Source organism: Nycticebus coucang, chromosome Y (genome assembly GCF_027406575.1).
Source record: "Nycticebus coucang isolate mNycCou1 chromosome Y, mNycCou1.pri, whole genome shotgun sequence".
Taxonomy (NCBI): Eukaryota; Metazoa; Chordata; class Mammalia; order Primates; family Lorisidae; genus Nycticebus; species Nycticebus coucang.
The window spans coordinates 3344829-3362700 of NC_069805.1; the positions used below are offsets into that span (position 1 = coordinate 3344829).

General features: G+C 36.4%; 1 protein-coding gene across 1 annotated transcript in view; it reads left to right on the forward strand.

The window, feature by feature from the left end:
* Window positions 1-7196, forward strand: part of LOC128579092 (gamma-taxilin-like) — a 72547-nt gene extending 65351 nt beyond the window's left edge. The window contains exons 6-8 of the mRNA XM_053581365.1: window positions 57-149; window positions 2699-2794; window positions 4999-7196. Of these exons, the coding sequence (XP_053437340.1) occupies window positions 57-149; window positions 2699-2794; window positions 4999-5307 (498 nt within the window). The 3' untranslated portion in view covers window positions 5308-7196. The remainder of the gene's footprint in view (window positions 1-56; window positions 150-2698; window positions 2795-4998) is intronic.
* Window positions 7197-17872: the final 10676 nt, after the last annotated feature.

Sequence of the window (17872 nt, forward strand, 5' to 3'; positions counted from 1 at the left end):
GTCTTTGGAATTTTCAATTGCTTAAACTCAGAATATATGATAATTTTTTTCTGTAGCTTTCACTTTTTCTGGATAAGTTTGAAGAGTTCCAGACTACAATGGCAAAAAGCAATGAACTCTTTACAAGTTTCAAGCAGGAAATGGAAAAGGTATTTACATATTTTAGTAGAATTTTATATGAAAAGGAATATATGTAAGAAGTTATTTTAAATGTAATTGCTATTTAGATGAGTATATATTAATCTGATAGTATCTTAACTTTATATTGTCTTTCCTTCCACAAGCTTATTTATTAATTTTGCCCTGAAATTATCCTGGGTTGCCAATGAACCTAGTTCTCTGAAACTGGTATCATAATTGAAGGAAAGTCCTCTACTAAGATCAGTTTAGTAGTAGTTTTTTTTCTTTTAAATTCACTTCATGTAACCACACCTTGGCCTTTTTTTCACAAAGCTTTTTATAAATTATTTTGTAAAAATAATTTCCAGCTTCAAGAAAGTAATAATGTATTGTGGTTAGAACAGATGCACGTCTGAGGACCTAACTAATGCCTGAAAATATTTTCACTTTTTCAAATTCTGACTTTACATACTATACAGGATGCATCCTTAGATAATACAAAATTTAAAAACCATTATTAAAATTAGGTATAAAAAAGTGTTCTGGGTCATTCCAGTTCATAATACATGCTAAAAATACAATGTTAAAGAGCAGAATTTTCTGCCTTTTCTGCAAAATAAGTAGATAGCACTGTGGTTTGGAGCATAGACTGTGCAATGAACATTGTTACTTGCACTGTGTGATGTCCTTGGAGCAAGTTGTTTAGCTTGGCATTTCCCTTTCAAATTTGGAATTTTAAAAAGCAATGGCTGGATCTGTATGATGCCATGGCACTCTACCAAGAGTGATACAGTGAGACTATGTCTTAAAAAAAAAAAAAAAAAAAAAAGGCTGGTTAAGGATAGTATAGTAGTAGCAGGGAAATTTGAAAGCATTCAATAGACATTAGTCATGGTTATTATAAGTTGTTCAGTTTAGTCAAATTTTCTGAATTAATAACCCTTGCATCATTTAATGTATGGCTAAGGATAAGTAACAACTATTGTGTCTGTGCTTTATTCTTTCTTATGAAAAATGAGATCAACAAAAACATATGTTGTATTTCTGTATTTCGAACAATGATTGGCTATAGTAATTGCTCAAATTACTACCTACAGCTATTTTTAGGTCTGGTAATATAGAGATTTCAGTAAGCAGTGAGTTAATCCTGCCTGCCATTCCTTTCATCTGAAGCTTCAGTGGAAGGGGACCTATTAGATTATCATTAGCTGGACTATATAGCACAAGTCCACAATTGAAACAGAAGAGAGGTGTGAGAGAGACTTACAGATTCTCTGTACTTTAGATGATCCTATAATTGAACATATTCCTTTCTTTTAGATCTCTGCAGAGATCGTTCTAGACCAACATTTAAGAGAGTTCTTCCCAATACAGTTTTGTGTTTAATTGATGAAAATACAGGTTTTTTTCCTATTTTCCCTAACATTATCTGACTGATTGAAAGATGCAGAACTGATTGGAAAAGAACTGATGGAAAGATGTAGCTAAATCATTGAATTTCTAAAAATTTGTTTTTGTCACTTAGGTTCTTCCTTTCTTATTTCTGGACCTGTTTAAAACAGCCTTTTGATGGCTCCGCGCCCGTAGCACAGTGGTTACAGCGCCAGCCACATATACTGAGGCTGGCGGGTTCAAACCTGGCCCCGACCAGCTAAACAACAATTACAACTGCAACAAAAAGTAGCTGGGCATTGTGGTGGGTGCCCGTAGTCCCAGCTACTTGGGAGGCTGAGGCAAGAGAATTGCTTAAGCCCAAGAGTTTGAGGTTGCTGTGAGCTGTGACGCCACGGCACCCTACCAAGGGCAATGTAGTGAGACTGTCTCAAAACAAACAAACAAACATAAAACCCCACCAGACTTTTGAATTGAGAGGTTAAATAACACTAAAGTTTCAATAATTTTAAAATATATTTCCACTTACCTAAATTATGTTACCTGTAGTTTGTATACTGATGTGGTTTCAGATTCTTGATCACCTTTGGGACTGAGAGTCTGTCCTAACAAGGATATGATGAATTAGCACATCAGTCTTAACCATAAAGTTCAGCCTATTCTGCCAGTTCTGTTCTCTTAATAAAAAATTTCTGGGGTGGCGCCTGTGGCCCAGTGAGTAGGGCGCCGGCCCCATACACCGAGGGTGGCGGGTTCAAACCCAGCCCTGGCTGAACTGCAACCAAAAAATAGCCGGGCGTTGTGGCGGGCGCCTGTAGTCCCAGCTGCTCGGGAGGCTGAGGCAAGAGAATCGCGTAAGCCCAGGAGTTGGAGGTTGCTGTGAGCCGTGTGATGCCAAGGCACTCTACCAAGGGTGGTAAAGTGAGACTCTGTATGTGTCTCTACAAAAAAAAAAAAAAAAAAAAAAATTTCTGTCTTGGTTACTGTTGCTTTTACCCCAGAAGCTTCTAAGATATGCTTTGCTAACAAAAGATAGGCACAGTTACTCTTAAAAAAAATAGCACAGCTTTCAGCTGTTTAAGGGAAGCGCAGTTATGGGGGAAGGAAAGAACAGTATGATAGGATTGTTGATGTGTGTCAGGGAATGGAACTTAGAATTTAAATTTGTGATTATGTTGATTCACAGATGACAAAGAAAATTAAAAAATTAGAAAAAGAAATGATAATATGGCGTACCAAATGGGAAAATAATAATAAAGTACTTCTGCAAATGGCTGAAGAGGTGAGATGGTTTTATATGACTGAATAATGGGTTCTCATGTATTTCAGTATTAAGACAGGCTGGAATTGCAGTAATAGGGTTACTGAGTAAGTGTAGGTTTGATTTTTATATTCTTTCTCCTACAATGAGTTACATTGTCTTGAATAAGATATTTAATTTCCTGTAACTACTGTATTTGGCTGTGTAAAACGCTAAAACATTTTTAGCCCAAATTGATCCCTGAGAAAGTGGCTGGCTCTCAGTAGGGAGAGACACATCTGGGAGGGCTAATATTTTGCGGTGATAAACATTTAGATTGCCATGCCTTCTTACAAGGGTATGCCCTGGGAAAGGCTGCCCCTTACATCTCTCCTAGGAACCTTTTTCCTTCCTTTAGGGTTGAGGTCACTGCCCAGATGCCAAGGACATGGTGGGCTGGATGGCCAGGAGTTTCTGAGGCCACTCAGCCCTCAGGCAGTCAGATGGGTCTCTGTAGGTTCGGGTTTGCTACTTACCCCCACATCTGTGATTTGCCTCACCTGCCCTACCAGCACCCCTTCCACCTAATGTGGGTCAGCCAAGGGCACCCCAGCCTCCTTCCCCTGTGTCCCCTGTCCTCCTGGACCAAAACCTGGTTGGCCTGGCAGGCTGGTGGAAATCTGCTGGGCTCCCGTCGCAAGCCATACTAACCATGTGATGCATACCCATATTTCCCCATGAAAAATTTGGGCAGAAAGTGCACATTATACACAGCAAAATATGGTAGTTAGCTCAGACTTTTAAATAGTACACAGTGTCTAATTTTAGCTTTCTTCTAGAGCAGAGTTCTGAGGGCAAACTTAGAGTTGTTAAGTGTAGTATCCTGCTCCTCTAATCCTCCTAATTGTTTTTGCATCATTGCTCAAGATGTGTCCCAGGAATTTGCATTTCTTAAGTGTTTAAGTAATGCTGATGTTCTTGGCTGAAGGACCATACTTAGAGAATCATTGCTCTACAGGAAAGGCTGCTTTTTATTCAGATTTCCCTGCAGAGAGCTTGAAGTATTAGTTCAGTTATTTTTCTGCCTTAACTTACTCCTTTCTAAAAGGCAACAAAGTACTTTTGCCAAGATGGGGTGTAAGTACCACTGAAATGTATTCCATTGGCAGCCACTAAATTTTTCACTTTTAAGTACTTGATTAGAATAGTTTATAGGATTTCATAAGAAAAATAAGTTGGAGCATGTATGTTAATCTCTTCTCAATGATACTAGAAGGGAAGAAAAACCCAATGTGAAAATGAAAACTTAAGTGAGTTTTTATTGCTGGAATTTTTCCCTTAATATTTTATTCAATTATTTTTATTATGCAAATGATAATGTTTATAGCAATAATTTTTATTTAATAATAGATATTGTACATTATAATTGGCTGGTTCAGTTAGATTCCACAATTAATAACCTACATCCTTTAGACTTCAATAAGTTAGATGTAACAGTTAAAACAAATTATTTATAACTAGCTTGAAAACACTGCAAGCAGATGAAAATAGCAGCTGCCTATGGAATATGATTTTATGTGTTTTAAATTTCTTTTTGGAGCTTTGCTGAAAAGGTGAAAGAAAATAGCTATTGTGGTTTATTTTATTATACTAATTAAAATGGACAGGGCTATAGCTGAGCACTGTGATGGGTGCCTGTAGTCCCAGGTACTTGGGAGGCTGAGGCAAGAGAATCGCTTATGCCCAAGGGTTTGAGGTTGCTGTGAGCTGTGACACCATAGCACTCTACTGAGGGTGACATAGTGAGACTCTGGCTCTTAAAAAAAAATTTTTTTTTGACAGAGCTCTAACTTTGAATTATTTTTCAGAAAACAGATGTCTGTGCCCTTGAGGAATTATGCTTTATATGACAAGGACTTGAGTTACAATTCTAGCAATATCTATCCTTCTAAAAGAAAACTTTGTGTACCATTTGTGATTAAGTTCTTAAATTTCCTTAATACTTAACTAAGTCAACTTAATAAAGTGAAAAACTCTATTTTGGTTAATTAAAAAAATATGAGAAACAACTTAATTTTTATTGCACTGCTCTAGAATAATTAAAATATAAATAGCACTTCTTACTAGTGAGGTTCAAGAGGTTATAAAAAGTAGTTTTTATTATGACTCAACTTACCCAATTGTGGATATAGTAACCTGATTTATAGTAATGGGGTTACATAAATCCTGCCTTTTTTGTCTTATAGAAAACTGATCGCGATAAAGAGCACAGGGCCTTTCAGATAAAACTGGAACGGTTAGAGAAGCTATGCAGGGCTCTTCAGACAGAAAGGAATGAGCTGAGTAAGAAGGTGGAAGTCTTAAAAGAGCAGGTGTCTGTCAAAGTGACTGATAGGGATTTAGCAACGCCTGGGATGCGACCCTGCCCTGCCCTGGATCCTCACAAGGAGCAGAACACTTCCTCAAAAAGAGCCCCAGGAGTGTTCTTGGAGGCTGAGTCCAAGGAAGTGAATGAAACAAAATGCCACTCAAAAGACCCTTTCTACAAGCATTGATTATGTGAGGAACTATGATCCCCTGTATTGAGAGAAGGGAAATATGATCCCCTGTATTACTTTCTTTGTCAGTAGTAAACACTGGTTTTGTGGTGAAAATTTACTTACTCTTTGTACCTATGTTTATATTTATATTTTCTTACAACTATTGCACTATGTGTTATATAGAAGGCTGCTTGGCAGTTTTGCATTGTTTTAATATATGCATTTTCATAGTTCTGTTGCTCATCATTCAGATTTTTCACCATTCATTGGAATGCATGTCTTCATTGCCTTGTCCTTCCACTGTGTAAGTTTATGTGTTCATTTATTTACCCCTGCTCTTTGCATTATTATCTTAACTAAATTGAGACATGTTTTGATAATAGTTTTCTGAGTTATAAACAAATACTAATTTAAACTGTATAGCCCCTAATATGAAATGTATATATACATACATATGTATGCATACACACATACATATTCTCTGATATTCTCTCTGTCTTGACTAGGGCTGCTTTCCTACAACAGCTGCAGGGTTGAACACATATAGAATATATAGAATATATATAGCCCTGTATGTCAGTCCTATTTGAAAACACTCTGGATATCCCAAGAAAAGTTTAAATGTTGGTGTCACTTAAAATGGTGTTACACTATTTTGTGGACTCTGCTGGAGTGGTAATTTGTTTAATGATAGTGGATTCTAAGATAGAGAAAAAACTTTGGTCTAGAGTACAGCATTTCATCTTTGTATATTATGTAACATATATATGTACATACATTTACATATATACACATATATGTACACACACACAAATATCTATGAAGATGATTAGTTTTGTTAAGTGCCAACTAAAATTCAGGTGTGGGATCAGAAGCAAGTATGGTCTACTGATTCAGATTAGTTTTTTGATAATATTTGCATTACTTGGCATTTCTGACTATAAGACTTGAATCCCTCAACATTGGCAGAATATGTTTATGAAGATGTCATTTTTAAAGAAAATAGTATAGGCGGGCAAGTCATTAAGCCAATAGGCTTGATGTTTATATGACTAAGTAGTCCTGCTTTTTAGTTTCAGGTTAGAGAAGATGTTTAAAGAAAAAATAAATAGTATCTATATTGTCTGCAGGAGAAATAATAGTAACTATATCTTCCAAGAAATTTGGAACTGTTTGAATGTATTTCTTTTTTTTTTTTTGTAGAGACAGAGTCTCACTGTACCGCCCTTGGGTAGAGTGCCGTGGCGTCACACGGCTCACAGCAACCTCTAACTCTTGGGCTTACGTGATTCTCCTGCCTCAGCCTCCAGAGCAGATGGGACCACAAGCGCCCGCCACAACGCCCGGCTACTTTTTTTGTTGTTGCAGTTTGGCCGGGGCTGAGTTTGAACCTGCCACCCTCGGCATATGGGGCCGGCGCCCTACTCACTGAGCCACAGGCGCCGCCCTGAATGTATTTCTTAATTTTTGTGTTATTGCAGCATTTGAAGATGTCCCTGGAACATTTGTTGGCTATCATTGGAAGAAAACAGAAAATGTTCCAGTAGCCTTATTCTTATAAGAATAAGTCTGGAAAATATCCCAGTAGTCTTATTCTTATAAGGATAAATCTGGAATGTGAAATTTCTTTCTTTCTTTTTTTTTTTTTTGCAGTTTTTGGCCAGGGCTGGGTTTCGCCACCTTTGTTGTATGGGCCCAGCGCCCTACTCCTTTGAGCCACAGGTGCTGCCCTGGAGTGTGATATTTCTTAAGTTTCCCCTACTGAATTTGATACCCAAGGGGCCATATGTTGTGGGAAAATAAATTTACATGAAGTTTGACAAATTTATGTAATTACTCTCCTAAAATGAGCAAAACAAAATGACATCTACCATCACTTTTTATAAATACCCATAAATGAAATCCTAGACCCATTCCTTTCAGTGGAAATGAAGATATTTTCCATACCTTAAAGTTAATAAAATTAAATTTTAATAGAATTCTAAGTAAGCTCTTAGTGTTTTTTTTACGCTGTTGTATAAGTCACGTACTTTCTCGTGGTATTTCTTTTGTCTTGACAGTAAGTTTTGAGCTAAAAGAGTGATTGACAGTACATAGTTTGTTGTTTTAGCACATTGTGTATGTTAGATATTCTGTAAAATAATGGAAAGTATTAAAAGGAGTTGGATTCTGTTTGGAAAGTAGTTTCCTTTCTCAGAGATCTTCTGTTTACAAAGTGGAAAAAATAACAACACAAAGCAAATGGGACCCTTTGAAAGGAGTTCTCTTCTAAATGGGTCTGTGGCATGCTCATTATCAACTATAACAGGGGTTATTCTCTCTCTCTCAGCTAGGGCTGCTTTTCTACAACAATTGCAGAGTTGAACACATATAGAATATAAATAGTCTGGCCCTTTATGTCAATCCTACTTGAGAGGACTGGGTTTGAACCCACCACCTCCATCATATGGGGCCAGTGCCCTACTCCTTTGAGCCTTAGGCGCCACCCAAGAAAAGTTTAAATGTTGGGATCACTTAAACTGTGTTACACTTTTCTGGAGTGGTAGTATGTTTAATGACAGTGGATTCCAAGATAGAGAAAAAACTTTGGTCTAGAGTGATGGCATTTCGTTGCATCTTTAGAGACCAGTAGTTTTTGGTTGTATATGCAACTGTTTTTACACCTAGTTATCACAGTTCAGTTCTAAGAAGATGCAGAAATATCTACCTCTTTCAAACTATAAATGAAAATAACTTAAGAAAAAGAATGCAATGCCAATAAACAGTGCTTTATTTTTAGCTCAAATCTTTCATGAGGATACAAATTGATATGAGGCAATTCTATTTTGCTTTTTCAAAGAATTTTTGTAGCAATATTTTACTAATGTGAATTTAGTTAAATGTATTTTGACATCCACCACCACTTTTTACAAATACCCATATCAGTTAAGTAAAGATGTAATGATTAGTAAAAAAAATGGAACGAAATGGAAAATGTTAAGTAAAGATATAATGATTAGTAAAAAAACTTCTATGTATTCTTTATAATTAATGTGATATTAATTGCCTAACAATCAAATTCAAAGGTAATTTTTGGATATAGTTGATATTTCTTGTCTTAAAATGTATTTAATTATTTTACAGTGTAAATAAGCATGAAGTGAGGGACACTACAATCCTACTGGTTGGCAAAATCATAATTTTATTCACCGAGAGATCTGTTAGCACCCTTTTCTTCCAGCAGTCCCCCATAAAATATGTGACTATGTAAGGTTACAGTAGTGTAACTTCTGGAAAGGCTTTTAAAAAACTACAAGGACTAAGACTATCTCTAGTCTTAGCTGACCTCAGCATATTCAAATTTGCTAGCAATTAATAAATTTGGATAGCAAAGGGTACCTGTATAAAGAATTTGAGTTTCTTTTTATTGAAGTGCTTGTGGAGGAATGAAAATTAAGTTTGTGTAATCTTAATTTCTCTTTCACTTTTTAGCCGAACAATGTGGTAAAAATGTAGCTCTGTTTAGAAGTGCCCAGGTTAAGTTACTTCTAAAGATAGAGGTCAAAAGTAACACCACAAAGAAAGAGATAAGGAGAGCCAAAAATCAATATCTATTGAAACAACTGTTCATTGACAAAAATTGATGAGTCAACTCTTTTGGAACCCTGGAATTTAAACTTCTAGAAACCAGGGTTTTGCTTAATTAGAAAAAAGAAACTACTAAATTTCTGTAAGCATAGTGGCATTTGATTACCTATCAGCTTTCCCACATTCTCTAGTCTCACAACAGCTGTAGATATAGGAGCCTGTTTTTTGTATTTTTTTTGTAGTGACAGAGTCTCACTTTATCACCCTCGGTAGAGTGCCATGGTGTCACACAGCTCACAGCAACCGGTTCCTGGGCTTAGGCGATTCTCTTGCCTCAGCCTCCTGAGTAGCTGGGGCTACAGGTGCCTGCCACAACACCCAGCTATTTTTTTTTTGTTGCAGTTTGGCAGGGACCGGGATTGAACCCGCCTCCCTTAGTATATCGGGCTGGCGCCCTGCCCACTGAGCCACAGGAACCTGTTTTACTGGTACAGGTTGCTGGCCCTAGGAGCCTGTTTTACTGGTATAGGTTGCTGGCTTTCCTGGTACAAGTAAAATAAGAAAATAATTTGAAATTAATAAAAACAAAACACACAGGACACCAAAATCTATGAATGCCCAGGTTAAGTTACTTTTAAAGACTGAGGTCAAAAGTAACACCACAAAGAAAGAGATAAGGAGAGCCAAAAATCAATATCTATTGAAACATATTATGGAGATATATATATATATATTGGGGAAATTAGGAACATATTATGGAGATAAAGTCTCAAATTAAAAAAAAATACGTATCATAAGGCTCTAGAAAAAGAACAGCTAAACAGAAGAAAGAAAAATGAAAGCAGAATAATTGAAATAGAGATTAGGAAAGCAATAGAATCTTTGAAACCAAAAGTTGCTTCTTGGACAGTCATCAAACTTGTCAAAACTTAAATTATACTAGCAAAATTTGAAAGAAGATACCAGTAACCTAAAATCAAATGAAAGAAGATACCTATAACTAAAATTAAACGAAACTGCCACACAACAAAAAGGGTTGTTAATTCTTTTTAAGGAGATGACTATGAATAATTTGTATGCCAACAAATTAGATGCATAGATGCAATGGAGAAATTCTTAGATATATACAAAACCCAAACCAGCCAGGCAAATAGAGAATCTGAACAAATATTTAGAAAAGAGACTGAATCAGTAATCAAAACTTTTCCTACAAAGGAAAGACCAAGACCAGATAGCTTCACTGATGATTTTTTCCAAACATTTATAGAACTAACACCAATCCTTCAAATTTTTCAAAAAATGGAAAGGGGAAACACTTTCAAACTCACTCTCTGAAGCTACCATTTATCAAAGACAGATGACACTACTAGGAAAGAAAACCTTTGACCAGTATATTAATATGTCAGTACATAGGTCTAATATAGATGCCTAACTATTTATAAAGTATACCAGTCTTCATACAGCACTTATTTGCTAGTGTTTGCACGTGTGAACAATCTGTGATGTGGCATGCTCCATGCTTTTCTCTTGAGATTGAAAAGTTAACTCTTCAATGGAAGTTACAGCCTGAGTTGTGCACCTCACTATATCTAAATAATAATAAAACCTACTTTTACTTATTTATTTCAAGAAATTAAGGGGGTACAAGTGTCCTTTTTTTTTTTTTTTTTTTTAAAAAAAAACCTAGATGAATTGTGTTAATGTTGAAGTCAGGGTTTTTGCTGTACTTGTCACTCAAACACCAGAATAGTGGACATTGTAACCAATAGATAGATTCCTTTTTTTTTTTTTTTTTTGTAGAGACAGAATCTCACTGTACCACCCTAGGGTAGAGTGCCGTGGCGTCACACAGCTCACAGGAACCTCTAACTCTTGGGCTTAGGCGATTCTCTTGCCTCAGCTTCCCGAACAGCTGGGATTACAGGTGCCCGCCACAATGCCCAGCTTTTTTTTTGTTGCAGTTTGGCCAGGGCTGGGTTTGAACCCGCCACCCTCAGCATATGGGGCCGGCGCCCTACTCACTGAGCCACAGGCGCCGCCCGATAAGATTCTTATCCTTTATGCCCCTCCTATTCTTTTTTCTTCTTAGTTTTCAGTATCAGTTATGTCATTTTATGACTATATGTATTCCTCATTAACTCCCACTTTTATGTGAGAACATTTGATATCTATTTTCCATTTCTGAGATATTTCACTTAAGATAATGATCTTCAGTTCCATGCAAGTAGCTGCAAAATGCAGTATTTTTGTTAACTGAACATTCATTATTCCATGGTAATTTTCTTTATTTACTTATTTGTTACTGGGCACATCTTTGCAATGGTGATATTAGCTTACATTTCCCTGATAATCAGTGACTTAAGGCATTTTTTATTTGTTTGTTAACTAGTTGTCTATCTTCTTTTGGGAAAGATTTGTTCATGACTTTTGCTCTTTTGAAGGAGTTGTTTTTTCCTTGCTAATTTGTTTGAGTTCTTTGAATATTGTTAGCCATTGCCATATTTATAGTTTATGAGTTTTTTTCCATTCTTGTGTATTCTGTTATTTCCTTTGCTATATGAAACTTATTTTACTCTAAGTCCAATTTATTTGTTCTGATTGTTACTATATGTGTTGAGGTTGTATTAATAAATTTATTGCCTAGGCCAATTTCCAGAAGAGTTTTTCTTACATTTACTTACAGAATTTATAAAATCAAATATAAATTTATATTTATATATGATGAGAGGTAGGGATCCAGTTTCATTCTTCTGGATGTGGCTATCCGGTCTTGCCAGGACCATTTGTTGTATAGGTCATCCTTTCCCAGTGTATACTTTGTGGAAAATCACTTGGTTATAGCCATGTGGTTTTCCTTCTGGGTTTTCTGCTCCACTGATCTATGTGTTTACCTTTATACCAGTCCCATACTGTTTTGTTTCCCATGGTCTTGTAGTAGAATTTGAAGTCAAGTAAAATGTGATGCCTGATATTTGATCTTTTTGCTTAACATCGCTTGGCTGTTTGGAGCATTTTTTAGTTTTATTTGAAGTTCAGGATTGTTTTTTTCTAGATCAGTGAACAATAATGTTGGTATTTTGATGGGAATTGCATGAAATCTACAAATTATTTTGGGCACTGTGGTCATAACAATGTTGATTCTTTTAATTGCCATGAGCATGAAATGTTTTTCCATTTCTTTGTGTCATCTGTGATTTCTCTCATATAAAGCCTGCATTTTAAAACAAAAACCCCCATAGCAACATAAAGCAGATTGGTTTTGCCAGGGGCAATGGAAGATGGAATACAGAATGAGTACTTTAATTGCATAGAGCTTAATACTGTGGTGATGAAAATATTTTGGAATTAGATACATGTGGTGTTTGTAAAACACTGTGACTGTACTAAATACCACAGAGTTGGTTACTTTAAAATAGATATGCATTTCACTTTTTAAAATAGTCAAAATGTAAGTTGAGACTGTTCTAAGTTTACATACAATTACCTTTCATTTGTTTGGGTTATGAAGCTCTCAGGTAATCATATACTTTGGAAAAATAAAATTAAAAATTTATACTCCCTTGACTACCTACCATTTTTCTCTTTTTTCTCCAAAAAAAGAGAAAAAATGTAATAATTTTTGTTCATGATATTGGACAACCATATATAGCCACCATTTTGTGAATATGTAGAACTTATTTAAAAATTTTATTTCTTGCAAAGGCAATTAAGAACACTTGGAATAAACAAGCATCAAAGTTATTCTTGAATATTTGGGAATAAGAAGCTTAAGAAAATAAGTAATTGTAATTGTTGGCTTCTAGATAATATACTACTAATTACTTTAAAGAATGATATCATGTTTTTTTTTAAGCAGCATTTTTCCTCAATAACAAAAGCTTTATACATTATAATAGCTAATTGGATAATGCTAAAACTAGAGATAAATAATGCTATGTCTTCATAATTACCTTTTGTATTTGGCAATACATTCAATAGAAGACTTTTTTTTTTTAATTTTTTTATTGAGACAGTCTCACTATGTCGCCCTTGGCAGGGTGCCGTGGGCGACCTCAAACTCCTGGGCTTAAGCAATTCTCTTGCCTTAGCCTCCCAAACAGCTGGGACTACAGGTGTCGCACAATACCTGCTATTTTTTGTTGCAGTTGTCACTGTTGTCCAGCTGGCCCGGGCCAGGTTTGAACCTGCCATCCTCAGTGTATGTGGCTGCCAAGCCAACAGAAGACATTTTAAAAACAGATCCCAAATCTGCAATAATAATTTAAATGAGCGTAAACCATTTCAAACACCAGGAAATCATCTTTCTATTTTGAGTTTAAAATTTTTGGTTTAAAATCTTCCTCGTTCCAATCCTCATATGTCTAGCCCTTCATTATTATAAATATTTATAGTATTGAGATAATCAATTCATGAATAATGCATTCTTATTTTAAATATTTTTGCTACTACCATGAATAAAGCTTTCTAACACAATCATTTAGGAAAAAAAATTTTTTTTTGGTTCACCATTCATGCTTTGTATAGTGATGTTATTCTCAGGTATGAAGTAAATAACCCAGGATTCATATAGCTCCAATTAAAATCTAACGTCATACAGGGGTATTTGCGAAACTTGGTAAATGTAGAATATAAATGTTTTGGCACAGTAACTGAGATAATGCCGGAAAGGCTATGTTAACCACTGGGATAAAAATGTGTCAAATGGTTTATGAAGTGAGTGTATGATGCCCCATAATCATATCATTGTATACACTTATGATTTAATAAAAAAATTAAAAAAAAAAAAAAATCTAACGTCATGTTGTTGTATTCTCCATGAATAGTAAATAAAAAATCAAAACATGACTTTGCTTCATATTTTGTCATATTTAGTCTTGATGTTCTAAATTATTAAAAATTTGAAAGTTAGCTTTGAGTGTCAATCTTTCATTTAAGGAATATTTTTATTTTTTATAGTTCTGAAAGAGGGTGGTTCAGGCTCAGTTATCTGTCTTACACCACTTTCAAACCTCAAGATAGGTGATATAGTGGTAACATGAATAGACATTTCTGTCCCCTTTACCTTTATTCACTTCATGTTAATATTTTTCTCTGTATTTTTTTGTTACTTCTATATGTATAATATACACATAGACATGGCATATGAACATATGAACATGGCATATGAACATTCGTGAACCACTGAAAATATACTTTACCCTTAAGTATGTTAGCCTGCATTCCCTAAGAAAAGAATATTTTTCTGCATAATAACAATGATATTTCTATACCTCAAACATTGTCATTAACTCTACCATTATATAATATATAATCATTCTGCTCACTTTCTATTTTCCCTATTGGTGAATAAACAAGATAGTATGAGATAGTTAAACATTGGGCACATGAAACTTGACAGACAATAAGCTGTTTATAAGTCACATACAGCTGTAGGAGGAGGACAGCACATGTCATGCAGGTTCGCGTAGGTGTTGTACTTAGATGCAGAATGAACCGATAAGGGCTTGAAGTTAGACTTTGTCATGATACATAGGTGGGGTGACCCCAGCAATGAAGTTTTACCCTATTAGTATTAGCATTTGGTGGTATGCAGATGGTCTGGCTGATAAGAGGAACTATCCTGTAAGAATCTTTTCATGCTTAGTAAGAGTAATACCTGGCAAGAACATAAATGAACAGATGGGCCCATCTGTGAGTCTTAAAGATGTCAAAGCAGTACTTTAAACTTAACAATTTTGTGCAATAAAATGTCAAATTATATGCTGTGTACTCTTTCCTCAAATTTGCCTACTTTGAAAGCCTTCTCACCCTCTTTCAAGTTTTGTTTTGTTTTTTTTTCTTTCCTAAAATAAAGTGATTTATTCTCCAAGATCAAGGGATCTGTGGGGAAGTATCTACATGTGGAGAAAGAAGGATACAGACTGTGGACTCCTGCAGGCACAGTGATCAGGGGTATCAAATTGTGGGGTGGGTTATCTTTACCACTGCATAACTCTGGACTGACTGGGGAGCTCCTAAAGAGTCTGTGGTGGCTCAAGGAGTAGTGCTGGCCCCATATACTGGAGGTGGTGGGTTCAAACCCAGCCCTGGCCAAAAGCTGCAAAAAAAAATAAAAGTGTGTGGTGAAGCATTGCATCAGAGAGTAAGTGCAAGAGGAATATGATGGCTATATCTAACACAAACCTGAACTCTCATGTACTTGGTGTCTATTTGTTTGGAAGTTGGCTTTCAGCAATAGCCTTTGCAATGTCCCTATCAGGCAGGGGAGGGAGCAGGCTTAGTAGATGCTACCCTGTGCCATGCTTTATGACTGAGAGGTGAGTGCCCCTGCTATACAGCATGTAATCGGAGTACAAGAAGTGTCTTAGGTGCTTATAGGTACAATGTAGAAAGCCTTGTATGACTGCTTCAGTGGGATCTAGGTGATTGCTGGCTAGCAGCCTCACCTTGCCATCATGGTCCCTAGGCCAATGGAACTGACCCGTCTGTGTGACTTGACATTTATAGTCTCTACTGCAGAAGAGCCTCTTGTCTGTGCAGCTCTGCCTCCAGAATCTCTAGCTCAGGCTTTGAGTTTGTTCCATCTGTACTTGAGGCCCCAAGAACTCATGCTCGGCCCATGACTCCATCCCTAAGTTTCTAGTATTTTGTCTAAAGTTCAAGACACACTCCTTCAGAACAGGCCAACTTCTCCAGGGACCCCCACACCTTGAGATGCCATTTCACCTGGAACTGGCTCAAGTACATTCACAGCATAGTCACCCATTATCACTGCCTAGACAGCATTATTGAACTACTTTGTCATGTTCATGATGAGACCCTGGGCAAAGCAATCCCCAACAATGTCAGCTTATAGAATAGGTCTCACCTAGGATTAAGATTGAACTTTCAACAGTGATCTGAGAACAACTTGCCAATCCTGCATGAAGATTGGCTTGAATTGTGATAACTGCAAGGGAAAGGGAAAAAATAGAAGAGCTGCACTAGAAACTCTCAGTGCATCTGCCCCTCCCTCAAGATTTCAAAAGCACCATGTAGGGACCCTGTTTCTACTCATTACGTAGAGGAATAAAAGGAGAGCTGGTGTCCTGTAAATTCATCAGCCTTAAGATAAGAGAAGAGAATTCACATAGTAAAAAACTATGGCAACATGGAATAATGAAACAATTTTATTTTTAATGATAAAACAGCCCCTATGAGCTACCATAGGGGACCCAAAAAGAAATTATCAAAAGCCTGAATTAGAAATTAAAATATAGATGGTAAATAAGGCGAATGAATTGAAGAGAAAGTTGAAAGGAAAACCAAGCCAAATAAGGAAGCATTTTCAGGAACTCAATTAAAAAATGAAAAGTTGCTAAAAAACTAGCCAACGCACAAAAAAGATATAACTTAAAAGAATGAAAATATCGTGTAAGGAATTTCAAAAAACAGCAGAAGGCTTCAAAAACAGGCTAAATCAAAAAGAAGAAAGAAACCTCAAGGATTGAAGACAAGGCTCTCAGGTAACACATTCATTTAAAGAGGCAGAAAAGAATAAAAATGACTAAGCAACCACTTAGAAGAATATGGGATTATGAAAAACCAATTAATATATGAGTTATAGGTATCCTTGAAAGAGAAGAACAAAAATTGTGAAAAATTTATTCAAGGGAATTAGTGCAGAAAACTTCTCTAGTATTGCCAGGTTTTCATACACCCAGAACACTGGAAAACCACGGAAAGATTCCTAGAAAATAGGGCATTCCCAAAACACATCAATAAACCTAGACAAAGATTAAATGAAAGGGAAAATTTACAAATGGCAAGATGAAAGCAAAAATTAACCTATGAGGGAAAATCTATCAGCTAGAAGGATATCTTCAGTGTTCATTGACAGTATGGCCAGCCAGCCAGTCAAAATTCTTGTATGTTACAAAATTCAGTTTTATAAATGATGAAAAAATGAAAAGAACTTTTCCAGACAAGCAAATACTGAGAGAATTTGTTATGACCAAATCTGCCCTAAAGTAAATAACTCAGAATAGCATACATGGGTCAGCATAATAGATGCCCACCAAAATCATCAAAAAGCTAAAGGTCACAACTTGTGTGAAACGATTTGCCAACAAACAAACAACAAAACTGCAATCACCAAGGCACTACCTAATACGATGAACAGAACCTCATCTGCATGTCAGACTTAACATTAATACTCTGAATTTTCCATTCAAAAGATACAGTGTCACTGAATGGAAGGAGAATATGATATAAATTTTAACATAAAAGCTCTCTAATCTATAAGAAAAGTTAGGTGAAGACCATGCTGAAGTAAAAAGCATCTTATCTAATTCTAATTAAAGGTCACATTCTACTGATATTTATTTATATATTTATTTTCATTTTATTTTTTGAGACAGTCTCACTTTCTCACCCTGGGTAGAGAGTGCTGTGTTGTCACACAGCTCACAGCAACCTCAAACTCTTTTTTTTTTTTTGTAGAGACAGCCTCAGCCTCCCAAGGAGGTGGGAGGAGCTACAGGAGCTCTCTACAGCACCCAGCTGTGTTTTTGGACACAGGGTCTCCCTCTGGCTCAGGCTAGTCTAGAACCTGTGAGTTCAGGCCATCCGCCCACAGTGCTGGGATGACAGGCATGAGCCACCGCGGCCGGCCGGCTAATTTATTTTTGAGACAGAATCTCAGATCTATTACCCAGACTAGAGTGCTGTGGCACCAACCTCAAACTCCTGGGCTCAGGCACTCCTGCTTCGGGAACCCAAGTAGCTTGAGACTACAGGTGATCTCGTTTTTTGCATTCATATTATGGCTCTCTTAACTCAGTCTGAAGCCAAGAGATCATGATCGATAATAATAATCAATAGGTATTGATGGCACTGGAAAACCCAACCCTGTTCCAAGGGTTCAAGAGATCTAGGTCACCATACGACTGCCCAGAAGCCAGCAACCGTGCGGGGGCAGCGGGACACTGCTGTTTTGTGGATTGCAGGGCTTTCTTCTCCCCAGGGTTCCTCC